The sequence below is a fragment of the Babylonia areolata genome, chromosome 16, assembly GCF_041734735.1.
Source record: "Babylonia areolata isolate BAREFJ2019XMU chromosome 16, ASM4173473v1, whole genome shotgun sequence".
NCBI lineage: Eukaryota > Metazoa > Mollusca > Gastropoda > Neogastropoda > Buccinidae > Babylonia > Babylonia areolata.
The window spans coordinates 4,576,405-4,591,404 of NC_134891.1; the positions used below are offsets into that span (position 1 = coordinate 4,576,405).

General features: G+C 44.9%; 1 protein-coding gene across 2 annotated transcripts in view; it reads left to right on the forward strand.

Moving 5' to 3' along the window:
* Nucleotides 1-15,000, forward strand: part of LOC143291082 (cadherin EGF LAG seven-pass G-type receptor 2-like) — a 48,040-nt gene that overhangs the window by 25,514 nt on the left and 7,526 nt on the right. For both annotated transcript variants that reach the window (XM_076600691.1, XM_076600692.1), the window contains 5 exons: nt 85-261; nt 2,944-3,143; nt 7,600-7,709; nt 9,759-9,903; nt 12,641-12,786. In XM_076600691.1, the coding sequence (XP_076456806.1) occupies nt 85-261; nt 2,944-3,143; nt 7,600-7,709; nt 9,759-9,903; nt 12,641-12,786 (778 nt within the window). The remainder of the gene's footprint in view (nt 1-84; nt 262-2,943; nt 3,144-7,599; nt 7,710-9,758; nt 9,904-12,640; nt 12,787-15,000) is intronic.

The window sequence follows — 15,000 nt, forward strand, 5'->3', positions numbered from 1 at the left end:
ATATGCATCACAACACAACACAACACAATACAATAACAAAACATAAAGACCTGACGACCACAAACCAACCACATCTCCATGCAGGCAGCAACGTAGCGCCCGACATCACCAACCTTGACCTTGGTGTCCAAGTGCCGGAGGACACAGCCGCCGGTGACGTCATTGTGACCATGGCAGCCACTGACGACAACGCAGTGACGGGTCTGACCTACACTTTGTCTGCCAGCCCGTCTGCTAACCTGGCTTTCTTTGAAGTGGATCGTACGTCTTTATGTGTGTGTGTGTGTGTGTGTGTGTGTGTGTGTGTGTGTGTGTGTGTGTGTGTGTGTGTGTGTGTGTGTGTGTGCGTGCGTTCATACGTATGTGTGTGTGTGTGTGTGTGTGTGTGTGTGTGTGTGTGTGCGTGCATGCGTTCATACGTGTGTGTGTGTGTGTGTGTGTGTGTGTCTGTGTGTGTTGTCGTTTGTTTTACGTGTTTTGTTCATCATTTTCGTCGTCATCATCATCATCGTCATCATTGTCGTTATCATTATCGTCGTCATCATCGTCGTCGTCGTTATCATCGTCATCATCATCATCGTTATCATTATCAAAGTCATCATCTTCGTCATCGTATCATCATCATCATCGTCATCATCGTCATCATCATCGGCATCATCGTCGTCATCATCGTCGTCGTCATCATCATCGTCGTCATCATTGTCGTTATCATTATCAAAGACATCAGCTTCGTCATCGTGATCATCGTCGTCGTCTTCATCATCGTCGTCGTTATCATTATAGAAGTCATCATCGTCGACATCGTCATCATCATCATCATCGTCGTCGTCATCATCATCGTTGTCATCATCATCGTCGTCATCATTATCGTCGTCATCATCGCCGTTATCATGATCAAAATCATCATCGTCGTCATCGTCATCATCATCATCGTCATCATCATCGTCGTCATCATCATCATCGTCTGGGGATATGGTGCGGGGTGCGTGGAGGTAGAAATTCCTTGATAAAAAAACAAAAAACAAAAAAAAAAAACAAAAAACCCAAGCCCAACAACTTTAACAGATAAAGAAGAGCATAGTTCTGGGAGTACTACCCCAAGTGGGATTTTTCGACAGACTACTACTCTTCGCATTTCGCTCACTCAACGTATGGGGGTGGTGGTGGGGGAGGGGTTTGGGGGATGGGGGGGCGGGGGGGTTGGGGGGGGGGGGGTGCACGTCCGCTTTAGCACGCGTTGACAGCCGATCCCAGCCTTCTTAAGGATGAGCCAGGACCCAAACCAGCAACAACAACAACAACAAAAAAGTATTCTAAGGAAGAGACTGGGATGGTGAGAAAAAAAACTATTTTATACCTAGCGACGGTGAAGTTTGAGAGTTTGACACATTTGACTGGAATGTATCACTGGCTGTTTCTCGCAGATCATTCGTATTTCTGATGGTATTTGGAAGGAATGAAAAGCTTCAATTTGTGTGTGTGTGTGTGTGTGTGTGTGTGTGTGTGTGTGTGTGTGTGTGTGTGTGTGTGTGTGTGTGTGTGTGAAAGAATATTGCCACTCAATAACGTCCCTGAAGTACCGTCAGAATTCAGGCTATGTTAACTCACTCAGTACGGCCAGTCCTCTCTTCTCCTCTACACAGACCCCTCGGATGTCCAGTGGGTGTCTGAATGACCCAACCTTTAGCTTCCGTCGTCAGAATTGTGGTATTCTTTGTCAACATTCACGTCTTCAGTATAAGAGCCTTCAGCTTGCAATATTTTGATGATGGTAATTGGGGTGGAACGCTGTTAACGTCGTCTCTTTCGCCGTTCGTATGGAGAGAGTTAACGGTAACCTTCTCATGCATTTTCTGACGGCTTCACTATGAATAGCTAGTATGAGGCCCTTGTGGTGACTTTCGACCACTTAACCGTTACGGGTGGGAAAGGGATGCTGCTGAGGGGAGGGGTGGTGGGGGTGTGGGGTATTTCAATTCACTTTCAGTTCAGATATGATCGTTTTGCCTATGGCCATCTTTTGGCGTCACACACAATGCATTGAAAGTATCTCGTAATATGATCGTTTTGCCTATGGCCATCTTTTGGCGTCTCACACAATGCATTGAAAGTATCTCGTAATATGATCGTTTTGCTTATGACCATCTATTGGCGTCACAAACAATGCATTGAAAGTATTTATATATAGTATATATGTACGCTTATAGTTGACTTCATCAAGTTTTTGCGCCTTATACATATTATTATTAGTAGTAGTAGTAGTTCTTTTTTTATGTATTTATCTATTATTTATTCACCTTTTTTCCCCTTTTTTCTTTTTCTCAAGGCCTGATTAAGCACGTTGGGTTACGCTGCTGGTCAGGCATCTGCTTAGCAGATGTAGTGTAGCGTATATGGATTTGTCTGAACGCAGTGATGCCTCCTTGAGCTACTGAAAGTGAAACTGAAACTGGAAACCACACGAAACATATTAAAAGAAAACAGATACCATTTTCCTGTTCTTGTTACTGTTGCTTCTCTGTTATACGATAATCAGTCGTGTTCGACTATGACCATCAGAACAGCTGTGGAGTTAACTGCTGTCCCGACTATCTGGGCTGGAATTTGATTTTAGTGGAGAGTGGCTTGCCCAAGTTAATCCCCACTCTCTCGGCTAAGAGGGTTTTAGGAGAGTCGGTGTTGGGATGGTTCCCAAAGGCCAACTAGCCCCCCAAGGCTGCAGCACTAAGAGCCAGTGCAATCTTGCCTCCTAGTTTGAGAGTCATAGTCCTTCACAAAAGACGAAGCTGTAAATGATTTCTCACTGCAATGGAGAAACCATTGATAATACAGCTCTCACTTCGCTGTTGGCCCTACTACAAACTTACGTCAATCTATGATATAAGCTCATACATACTAGCCTCCGCTTCTTTATTATAAATAAGCAGGACACCTGCTTTACAGAGACGAGCAGGGAAATCAAGGTGAAGGCCGCTCTGAACTATGAGAGCAGCACGCAGCGGAACACGAATCTCACCATCAGAGCTACTGACGCTGAAGGCTGTACGTCATCGCTCCACTATCTTTACGTCACAGTCACTGACGTCAACGAGCCTCCTGACCTTCGACCTGGTTACGCCGTGTACTCTGTGTATGAGGGGCCGGTGAGTGCGTTTTGTTTTGTTCGGGTGCTTTGGTTCGTTTCAAGTGGATGAGGCTTTTGTCTGCTGACGTAGTCATCGGTTTGTCCGTCTGTTTGTCTCTTCTGAATTCGTCTCCACCTGCACACACACACACACACACACACGCGCGCGCGCGCTCACACACACACTCACACACACAAGCACACAAGCACACACACACACAAGCACGCAAGCACACACACACACACACACACACACACACACGCACACACAAGCCCACACACACACACGCACACACAAGCCCACACACACACACACACACACACACAAGCACACACGCACAGACATACACACAGACAGACAGACACACACACATACACACAAGCCCACACACACACACACACACACACAAGCACACACGCACAGACATACACACAGACAGACAGACACACACACATACACACAAGCACACACACACACACACGCACACATAAGCACACACACACACACAAGCACACGCACACACATGCATCCCCCCCCCCTCCCACATACGCACTCACGCACACACACTCTCTCTCTCTCTCACACACAGACACAGACACACACACACACACACACACACAGACACACACACACTGTCTTAATACCTGCCTCCAAGCATGCGTCTTACCACTATGAGTAGTTAACGTATGACAGTGATGACCTAGAGGTAACGCGTCCACCTAGGAAGCGAGAGAATCAGAACCCACGGCAACAAAAGGGTTGTTCCTGGCAAAATTCTGTAGAAAAATCAACTTCGATAGGAAAAACAATTAAAACCGCACGCAGGTAAAAATACTAAAAAATGGGTGTGGTAGTGTAGCGATGTGCTCTCCCTGGGGAGAGCAGCCCGAATTTCACACAGATAAATCTGTTGTGACAATACAAATACAATACAATTTTATTGCTCGTCCTTCGGATTCTAAGATGACCACCACTCCATTATCAGCTGGAGGATCTGTGACTGTGGGGTCTGGAGGTGACTGCATGGTCAGGCCTTCTTCTTCTGCGTTCACTCGTATGCACACGAGTGGTCTTTTACGTGTATGACCGTTCTTTACCCCGCCATGTAGGCAGCCATACTCCGTTTTCGGGGGTGTGCATGCTGGGTATGTTCTTGTTTCCATAACCCACCGAACGCTGACATGGATTACAGGATCTTTAACGTGCGTATTTGATCTTCTGCTTGCATATACACACGAAGGGGGTTCAGGCACTAAGCAGGTCTGCACATATGTTGACCTGGGAGATCGTAAAAATCTCCACCCTTTACCCACCAGGCGCCGTCACAGTGATTCGAACCCGGGACCCTCAGATTGACAGTCCAACGCTTTAACCACTCGGCTATTGCGCCCGTCCATGGTCAGGTCAACCCAGACCTGGAAGGCTCGCATCACTTGTGGGTCACGTGTGGGTGAGTGCTGTAGTGGAAGTGGAGGCAGCTCGTGCCTTGCGCGCGACGCGTTTCCCCTGAGCCTTTACGCTGTGTCTGTTTTCTGCTGCGTTCTTGCTGGTCAGGCATCTGCTTGGCAGATGTGGTGTAGCGTATATGGATTTGACCGAACGCAGTAACTCCTCCTTTAGCTACTGATTTATTTATTTATTTATTTATTATTATTATTATTATTATTATTTTTTATTATTACTACTACTACTACTACTACTACCTTTGTTTTTATATTATAATTATTATTTATTTATTTATCTATTTATGTATTTATTTACTTATTTATGTACGCTTATCTATTATTTATCAACCTTTTTTTTTTCTCAAGGCTGACTAAGCGCGTTGGGCTACGCCGCTGGTCAGGCATCTGCTTGGCAGATGTGGTGTAGCGTACATGGATTTGTCCGAACGCAGTGACGCCTCCTTGAGCTACTGACACTGACACTGACACTGAGCTACTGATACTGATACTGATAGTCTTGCCTTTAGTGATCTTGCTTCGTCAGGTTGAGCGGTTCACAGCAAACGATTCCCAGCTACTGGGATTGATGTTGAGGTCTTTTGAGGGACACGCTGAGGCAGTCTTTGAAACGTTTCTTCTGTCCTCCACCTGAGCGCTTGCTTTTGGCCCAGCTCTCCACACAGCAGCTGTTTTGGCTTCCTGACGAAATGGCCAGCCTATCTGGCTTGAGCTTTCAGTACAGTACAGTACAGTACAGTGCAGTACAGTACATTACAGTACATTACAGTACATTACATTACAGTACAGTACAGTACAGTACATTACAGTACAGTGCAGTACAGTACAGTACATTACAGTGCAGTACATTACAGTACAGTACATTACAGTACAGTACATTACAGTACACTACAGTACAGTACATTACAGTACAGTACAGTACATTACAGTACAGTACATTACAGTACAGTGCAGTACAGTACAGTACAGTACAGTACATTACATTACAGTACAGTACAGTGCAGTACAGTACAGTACATTACAGTACAGTACATTACAGTACAGTACAGTACATTACAGTACAGTGCATTACAGTACATTACAGTACATTACAGTACAGTACAGTACATTACAGTACAGTACAGTACAGTACAGTACATTACAGTACAGTACATTATAGTACAGTGCAGTACAGTGCAGTACAGTACAGTACAATACAGTACAGTACATTACATTACAGTACAGTACAGTACATTACAGTACAGTACAGTACATTACAGTACAGTACATTACAGTACAGTACAGTACATTACAGTACAGTACATTACAGTACAGTACATTACAGTACATTACAGTACAGTACATTACAGTACATTACATTACATTACAGTACAGTACAGTACATTACAGTACATTGCAGTACAGTACATTACAGTACATTACAGTACAGTACATTACAGTACAGTACATTACAGTACATTACAGTACATTACAGTACAGTACAGTACAGTAAAGTGCAGTCACTGCCACCAGTAGGCGATATCATTGTGCCATCACGGAACCTTGTTATAGTCCTTCCTCACTCATCCACTGCGCTCCCGACAAGTCTGCCAGTGTCCATCTACCTCATCCGTGCGTGTGGCTGGGGTTGGGGGGTGCGTGTGTGAACGTGCGTGTGTGCATGTGTGTGTGTGTGTGTGTGTGTGTGTGTGTGTGTGTGTGTGTGTGTGTGTGTGTGTGTGTGTGTGTGTGTGTGCACAAGTTCTTATTTGTATTTGTATTTCTTTTTATCACAACAGATTTCTCTGGTTAAAATTCGGGCTGCTCTCCCCAGGGAGAGCAGGGTTGATATGCATGCACATGTATGTGTCCACAATTCTACTGTGTCTGTGTTTGTACAAGATTTTCGGTCTATGTTTGTGCCTTTCCATGTACTATCCCTCCCATTGTTCTTTGTGACCCTGGTACACTTGGTAATAAAGACATATTCTATTCTATTTTATTCTACAGTACGATACGGTACCGTACAATACTGCACAGCACAGCACAGCACAGCATAGAACAGCACTGTACAGAACAGCATAGTACAGCACAGCACAGCACAACACAGCATAGAACAGCACAGTGCAGTGCACTACAGTGCAGCAAAACACAGCACAACACAGAACAGCACAGCACAACACACAGCACAGCACACAACAACACAACACAGCAAAGAACAGTACAGCATAGAACAGCACAGCACAGCACAGCACAGCACAGCACAGTACAGCAGAGCACAGCATATAACAGCACAACACAGCCTAGAACAGCACAGCACAACACAGCACAAACACAGCACAGCATAGAACAGCAGAGTTCAGAACAGCACTGTACAGCACAGCACAACACAGCATAGAACAGCACAGTGCAGTGCACTACAGTGCAGCAAAACACAGCACAACACAGAACAGCACAGCACAACACACAGCACAGCACACAACAACACAACACAGCATAGAACAGTACAGCACAGCACAGCACAGCACAGCACAGCACAGCACAGCACAGCACAGCACAACACAACACAGCACAACACAACACAGCACAGCACAGTACAACACAGCACAGCATATAACAGCACAACACAGCCTAGAACAGCACAGCACAGTACAGCACAACACAGCACAGAACAGCAGAGTACAACACAGCACAGCACAACACAACAGTATAGAACAGTACAGTATAGAACAGCGCAGTACAGCACAGCACAACACAGCACAACACAACACAGCACAGCACAGTACAGCACAGCACAGCATATAACAGCACAACACAGCACAGAACAGCAGAGTACAACACAGCACAGCACAACACAACAGTATAGAACAGTACAGTATAGAACAGCGCAGTACAGCACAGCACAGCATAGAACAGCACAGCACAGCACAACACAGCACAACACAGCACAACACACAGAACAGCACAGAACAGCACCGTACAGGACAGCACAACACCTCACACCCACTTGGAATCACTGTATGATGGCCCAGGACTTTGGCCCCTCCCCTTCCCTCTCCATCCCATGGAGTGTGGTGGACGAGGATAACATCGAGAGTCACACCTACAGCATCATTGATGGCAACAGTCCAAACCTCTTCAGGTATGTGCAACCATTTTTTGGTTGGTTGGGTCGCTCTATCGCGAGTTAATTTGGGTTCCCTTCATTGGCTTTATTTGCTTATTTATCATCATTGTTGTCTTATTTATTTATTTATTATTATTATTATTATTATTATTATTATTATTATTATTATTATTACTACTACTACTACTACCTTTTTCTATATTACAATCATTATTTATTTATTTATGTAAGCTTATCTATTATTTATTCACCTTTTTCTTTTTCTCAAGGCCTGACTGAGCGCGTTGGGTTACGCTGCTGGTCAGGCATCTGCTTGGCAGATGTGGTGTAGCGTATATGGTTTTGTCCGAACGCAGTGACGCCTCCTTGAGCTACTGAAACTGAAACTGAAACTGGCTCCCCATTCAAGGACGGATACAATACAAACTCTCAGCCCTTTGTCACACTTTCTTCACTGATTCTTGTCCTATCTTTCGGGTTCACTTTCTGCCTATTTACATCCAGACAATTCCGTTCTTAAAATGACAAGCGCTCACTTGTCCATTCCAAAGATGCTATGGTGGACGTTCCTTTTCTTTTGTTGCACCCAAAACAGTGGAACTCACTGCCCTCACACATCCGTCACTCCCCGAAAACCCACATTCAAGAATGCATTCAAAACATCTTTTCAAGCTGTATTTTTTTCCAGTAAAACTTTCCCATCTGTACCATACTTGGTGTGATTTAATCGCTGGGTGTGCTCTTTAGTGTTGATTTGTATGCATTTGTGATGATTCTCTCTCTCTCTCTCTCTCTCTCTCTCTCTCTCTCTCTCTCTCTCTCTTGTTCATACATTGCCCCCCTTGCCAAAGGATAGTATTGTCAATGGCAATAAAGCAATGTCCGTGTTCGTCCCTCTCTGTCTGTCTGTCTGTCTCTCTCTCTCTGTCTCTATTGTTCATACACTGTCCCTCTTGTCAAAGGATAGTATTGTCAATGGCAATAAAACAATGTCCGTGTTCCTCTCTCTCTCTCTCTCTATTGTTCATACATTGTCCCCCTTGCCAAAGGGTAGTATTGTCAATAGCAATAAAACAATGTCCCTCTCTCTCTCTCTCTCTCTCTCTCTCTCTCTCTCTCTCTCTCTATTGTTCATACATTGTCCCCCTTGCCAAAGGATAGTGTTGTCAATGGCAATAAAACAATGTCCGTGTTCGTCTCTCTCTCTCTCTCTCTCTCTCTCTCTCTCTCTCTCTCTCTCTCTCTCTCTCTCTTGTTCATACACTGTCCCCCTTGCCAAAGGATAGTATTGTCAATGGCAATAAAACAATGTCATTGTCTGTCCATGTCTCCCTCCTCATTCACCCCCTCTCTGTGTCTCTGTCTCCTATGTATTATCCAAACTTCGGAGGTGAATAACCGGAAAAAAGGCACTGGTCACATGGATTTTTAAGTAAAGTGTCAAAGTGTCAAATGTATCCATGTGAATCACTCTCTGTGCCTGTGTGTGTGTGTGTGTGTGTGTGTGTGTGTGTGTGTGTGTGTGTGTGTGTGTGTAACCCTCTTTGTCTCAATCTGTGTCTGTATGTCTGTCTGTCCGTCTCAGTCTGTCTGTTTTCCCGTCCCCCCCCCTCTCTCTCTCTCATTTATGTTTCGTGTTGATATGTATCGGTATCGTTCGTTTATTTATATATATAGTTTGTTCATCCAAGATGATGATATTAGACTGAAAATAAATGATATTACTTTATCATTTGGATTATTATCATTTCTATCATAATGATGATCGTTATTATTAATTAGAAATCGACATTTCTGTATATTCGAATGAAAAGGGGGCGGTTGAGGTGGGGGTGGGGGGGGGGGGGGGGGGGGGGGGGGGGGGGGGGGGGCAAGGGGGAGGGGACTAAGAAAGGAAGAGAGAGACAGGCAGACAGACAGACAGACAGACAGAGAGAGAACAGAATGTGGAAAAGATAGAGTACAAAATCTAAAATGGAGAGGGTGAGTGTCAGTGACTGGAGACAGAAAAAAACCATAATATTGGAAGGGTGTGTTGTGTGTGTGTGTCGGTATCCTTTCCAGCATCGACAGCAACAGTGGCGAGCTGAGCGTGACCACAGATTACGACATCGACAACAGCAACATGGCCACCACACAGACCCTGACAGTGCAGGTCACTGACAAGGGTGGACTGACCGACAACGCCACAGTCGCCCTTCAGTTCAAGGTAGTAGTAGCTCCCGCAGTGGGAGTAACCAACTACATTTTTTTTTTAAAGTTTTTATTATAAATTTTTATAATTTGCTGCCCCATGTGGAGTGATGGCCTAGAGGTAACGCGTCCGCATAGGAAACGAGAGAATCTGAGCGCGCTGGTTCGAATCACGGCTCAGCCGCCGATATTTTCTCTCCCTCCACTAGACCTTGAGTGGTGGTCTGGACGCTAGTCATTCGGATGAGACGATAAACCGAGGTCCCGTGTGCAGCATGCACTTAGCGCACGTAAAAGAACCCACGGCAACAAAAGGATTGTTCCTGGCAAAATTCTGTAGAAAAATCCACTTCGATAGGAAAAGCAAATGAAACCGCACGCAGGAAAAAATACAAAAAAAAATGGGTGGCGCTGTAGTGTAGCGACGTGCTCTCCCTGGGGAGAGCAGCCCGAATTTCACACAGAGAAATCTGTCGTGATAAAAAGAAATACAAATACATCATCTGCACCGTTTCAGTGGCATTACTCCCACGCCGCTCATTTAGATTCCCCCCATACACGGCCACACCCGGGTTCAGCGTCGGCAGTCCACAGGGAACCATCGATGTTTGGTCGCCAGGAGGCCACACACCAGAGGAGACCCTGCACTGCTGCTGAGTCACTTCGGTGGTGTTTAGTGGGGCCTGTTCTGTTTTATCGTACTTAGGACACCACCTACTAAGCCCCCTACTAACGACAATAATGGCTTAGTCGCGGAGCCAGACTGAGTGAGCGTCCCTCCCAGTGTGGAGACCGCCACCACGCCCCTCAAACACCAACTACAAAGTTGCCAACTATGGCGAACTTGTCAGCTACGGTAGTAAGGTTTCATGCATAAGACCCCATTGTCACAGGCGATGCTGCGCGGTGTTGTGGTTTGTTAGTGTGTCTTGCAGCCCAACACCACCTTCTACAGAACTCAGGGTTTCTGCCGGCGTAGCATCCCAGACTGTCCCCCCCCCTCTGGAAACTCTGGAAACATCCCCGGGGGACAATTTGGACCACTGGAAATGTCCCACGGGGACTTTCTCACCGTTCATAATGTCCCCTGCGGACATTTTCAGCGGCCAAAATGTCCCCCTTCTTGCGTTTTAGCCTCGTTTTGAAAAGTCCCCCTACCCTGAAAATGTCCCCCCACCCCCCACCCTCCTTGCATCCCGTAATGTCCCCTCCACCGAAAATGCCGCTCCACCTCGCGCGCGTGTGTATGTGCGTGTGTGTGTGTGTGTGTGTGTGTGTGTGTGTGTGTGTGTGTGTGTGTGTGTGTGTGTGTGTGTGTGTGTGTGTGTGTGTGTGTGTGTGTGTGTGTGTGTGTGTGTGTGTGTGTGTGTGTGTGTGTGTGTGTGTGTGTGTGTGTGTGTGTGTGTGTGTGCACATGTGTATGAGTGTGTAACTACGTTGTAGGTTGTGTCAGCAGTTACAACGGGGTCCTCTGTTTCTGAAGTATACCTGATCACATCAAGAACAGCAGAAACGCCTTGTCAGTACAAGCTGAAATAATCGGCACATCGGCGGATGGGACGTTATGGAATGCACGAAGGGCGCGGGGGCGGGGGGGGGGGGGGGGGGGGGGGGGGCGGGAGGGGGGGGGGTGAACATTTCAGAACGAAGCTAAAACACAAGAAGGGCGACATTTTAGCTGCTGAAAAAAAAAAAAATTAATGTCTGCAGGGGACATTATGAACGGTGAGAAAGTCCCCGGGGTTCATTTCCAGCGGTCAAATTGTCCCCCTGGGACGTTTCCAGGTGGGTTACAGATCCGGGGTTACCTCTCCCTTGGCTCATGGCCCCAAGACCTGCTATGTGAGCGCAAGGGGTGCGTGTGTGTGGTGGTGGGGAGGGGAGGAGGGGTTTAGGGGGGGGGGGGGGGGAAGGGGGTGTCGAGTTTCTAGCGCGCGCCTATAGGTGGCATGATGAATCCGTTCTAGTGCACACGTGGGGTATTTGAGTGAATGTAACAGTGCCACCTGCTTCCCTGCCCCTTTCCTTATAGGGAGCATCACCAGTTGGTCCGGGTACACTGAATATCGCAGTGTACCTCTCGAGAGGGCCGTCCCTCTAACCGCTACCTGGGTATCCGCCAGGTTGGGAATGGTCTTGTCTTGTCTTGTCTTGTCTTGTCTCCTCTTTTCACAGTCCTCACACCCTACCCCACCCCTCCTCCACACACACGCTGTCTTTCCATTCCCCTGTGTGTGTGTTTGTGCTTCTGTACGTGTGTGTGTGTGTGTGTGTGTGTGTGTGTCCGCTCGCGTGCCTACAACAGGGGGCGTGGAGGAAGAGAGAGAGAGGGAGGTTTATTTCCTTTTTAATTTTTTTAAGGAATACTTTCATTTTTTTCGAATTTCGGAATCTCTCATGAGAGCGAATAGGTACTTATGATTGTAGATTCCTTCCTTCCTTCCTTCCTTCCTTCCTTATCGTCATCATCATCACCATTATTATTTTCTTCGTCTTCTCCTTTTTTGATGTTGTCGCCATCATCATCATCCGTATGTCGTAATCATTATTATTGTTATGATGATGACAAGGAGGACAATGGTGATATTGATGATGACAATGAGGTTGACAAAGAGGAGGAGGAGGAGGAGGATGGTGATGGTAGTGATGATGATGATAAGGTCGATGATGATGACGACGACGACGATGTTAATGAGGATGATGAGGAGGAGGAGGATGATCAAAAATTGCTTTTGTCACTTTTTTTTCCCCAGGACCGTAATGACCACGTGCCGATGGTGTCAACCAGTGTGTCAACCTCCACCGTGTGTGACACGGATACCCCGGGTGCCACCTTACAAACCCTGGTCTGCACTGACGATGACTCCAACTTTCAGGGCAACAACGATGTCTATTTCACGTCAGTCTCTTTGAACTGGTTCTCTTGTGTTTCGTATGTGATTGAAACTTTCAACTTTCAGGGCAACAACGATAATTATTTCACGTCAGTCTCTTTGAACTGGTTCTCGTGTTTTTCGTGTCATAGAAACTTTCAACTTTCAGGGCAACAACGATAATTATTTCACGTCAGTCTCTTTGAACTGATTCTCGTGTGTTTCGTATGTGATTGAAACTTTCAGCTTTCAGGGCAACAACGATAATTATTTCACATCAGTCTCTTTGAACTGGTTCACTTGTGTTTCGTATGTGATTGAAACTTTCAACTTTCAGGGCAACAACGATAATTATTTCACGTCAGTCTCTTTGAACTGGTTCTCTTGTGTTTCGTATGTGTTTGAAACTTTAAACTTTCAGGGCAACAACGATAATTATTTCACGTCAGTCTCTTTGAACTGGTTCTCGTGTTTTTCGTTTGTAATAGAAACGTTCAGCTTTCAGGGCAACAACGATAATTATTTCACATCAGTCTCTTTGAACTGGTTCTCTTGTTTTTCGTATGTGATTGAAACTTTCAACTTTCAGTGCAACAACGATAATCATTTCACGTCAGTCTCTTTGAACTGATTCTCTTGTTTTTCGTATGTAATAGAAACGTTCAGCTTTCAGGGCAACAACGATAATTATTTCACGTCAGTCTCTTTGAACTGGTTCTCGTGTTTTTCGTGTGTAATAGAAACTTTCAACTTTCAGCTTTGAGGGCAACTACAATGTTTATTTCACGTCAGTCTCTTTGAACTGGTTCTCGTGTTTTTCGTGTTATTGAAACTTTCAGTTTTCAGGGCAACAACGATAATTATTTCACATCAGTCTCTTTGAACTGGTTCTCGTGTTTTTCGTATGTAATAGAAACTTTCGACTTTCAGGGCAACAGTGATAATTATTTCACGTCAGTCTCTTTGAACTGGTTCTCATGATTTTCGTGTGTAATAGAAACTTTCAACTTTTAGGGCAACAACGATAAATAAGCAATGCCATGTTGTTTTTTATCTGGCGCTCAGGACAAAGAAATAGAACAAAGAAAAGCAAAGAAAGCAACATTATGCCTTTCATTTTGGAAGGTCCAAAAGTTTATTATTTCTTTCTCTGTTGTTGTTTTTCTTCCTTTTCAATTGTCTTTTGCTCCAGACACACACACACAAAAAGCAATAAACGAGACTGGTCTGTTTGTCTCAAGGCTTCACTTCACAAAGCATGTTGGGTTTCGTTGCTGGTCAGTCATCTGCTTAGTTTCAGTTTCAGTTTCATTAGCTCAAGGAGGCGTCACTGCGTTCGGACAAATCCATATACGCTACACCACATCTGCCAAGCAGATGCCTGACCAGCAGCGTAACCCAACGCGCTTAGTCAGGCCTTGAGAGAAAAAAAAAAAAAAAAAAAAAAGAGGAGGTGAATAAATGATATATAAGCAAAGTCATCTGCTTAGCGTTCAGATATGGTGTAGCGGATAATTATAGATTTTTTTTCCAAACACAGTGACGCCTCCTTGAGTAACTGAACTGTTTTCAGACATAACTATCGTTAAATTTCGTAATGTCTTTGCTAGATTTAGGCTAGGCATAAGTGATATAGATTTGCACAAAAGATACACAGTGCCCTTTCTGCAACGCTGAAGAAGAAGAACGCCATTTTCTGTTAGTATGTCCAATGTATCAGTTAATCAGGGAAAAAATACCTAGTGAAAATTTTCAGAAACATAAATGAATACACAGACTTAGCGTTACTTTTACAAAATGAAAACAGGTTTATGACTCGCTCTGTGGCAATGTATATTTATCACGCCTTAAAAAGAGAAAAAGAAATGACATGATTATATAACTTTTCAAAAACCTTAAAGATACCTCAGGAAATGTCACGAGTCAAAAATCTTTATCTACCTTTTCAGTTATGAAATGTTGTGTCCATGACATTGGTCCCTTCCCCCTTATTTTCAGTATTTTGTGTGTTTAATTGAATGTACCTCCTTTGCAAACAGGCCGGTAGCCTTGCAGTAAAACATTTCTTGAGTTCTGAGTTACTGAACTGAACTGATTGTCATTTTTTTTTTTTTTTTCCTTTTTCTTATTTTCATTTGCACTTGTTTTCGTCTTCAAAAAGAAAACCAGAAGACTGACCTGATTTTGTTGCTCGCTGTTTTGTTGTTGTTGTTGTTGGTGGTAGTGGTGGTGGTCTTTTA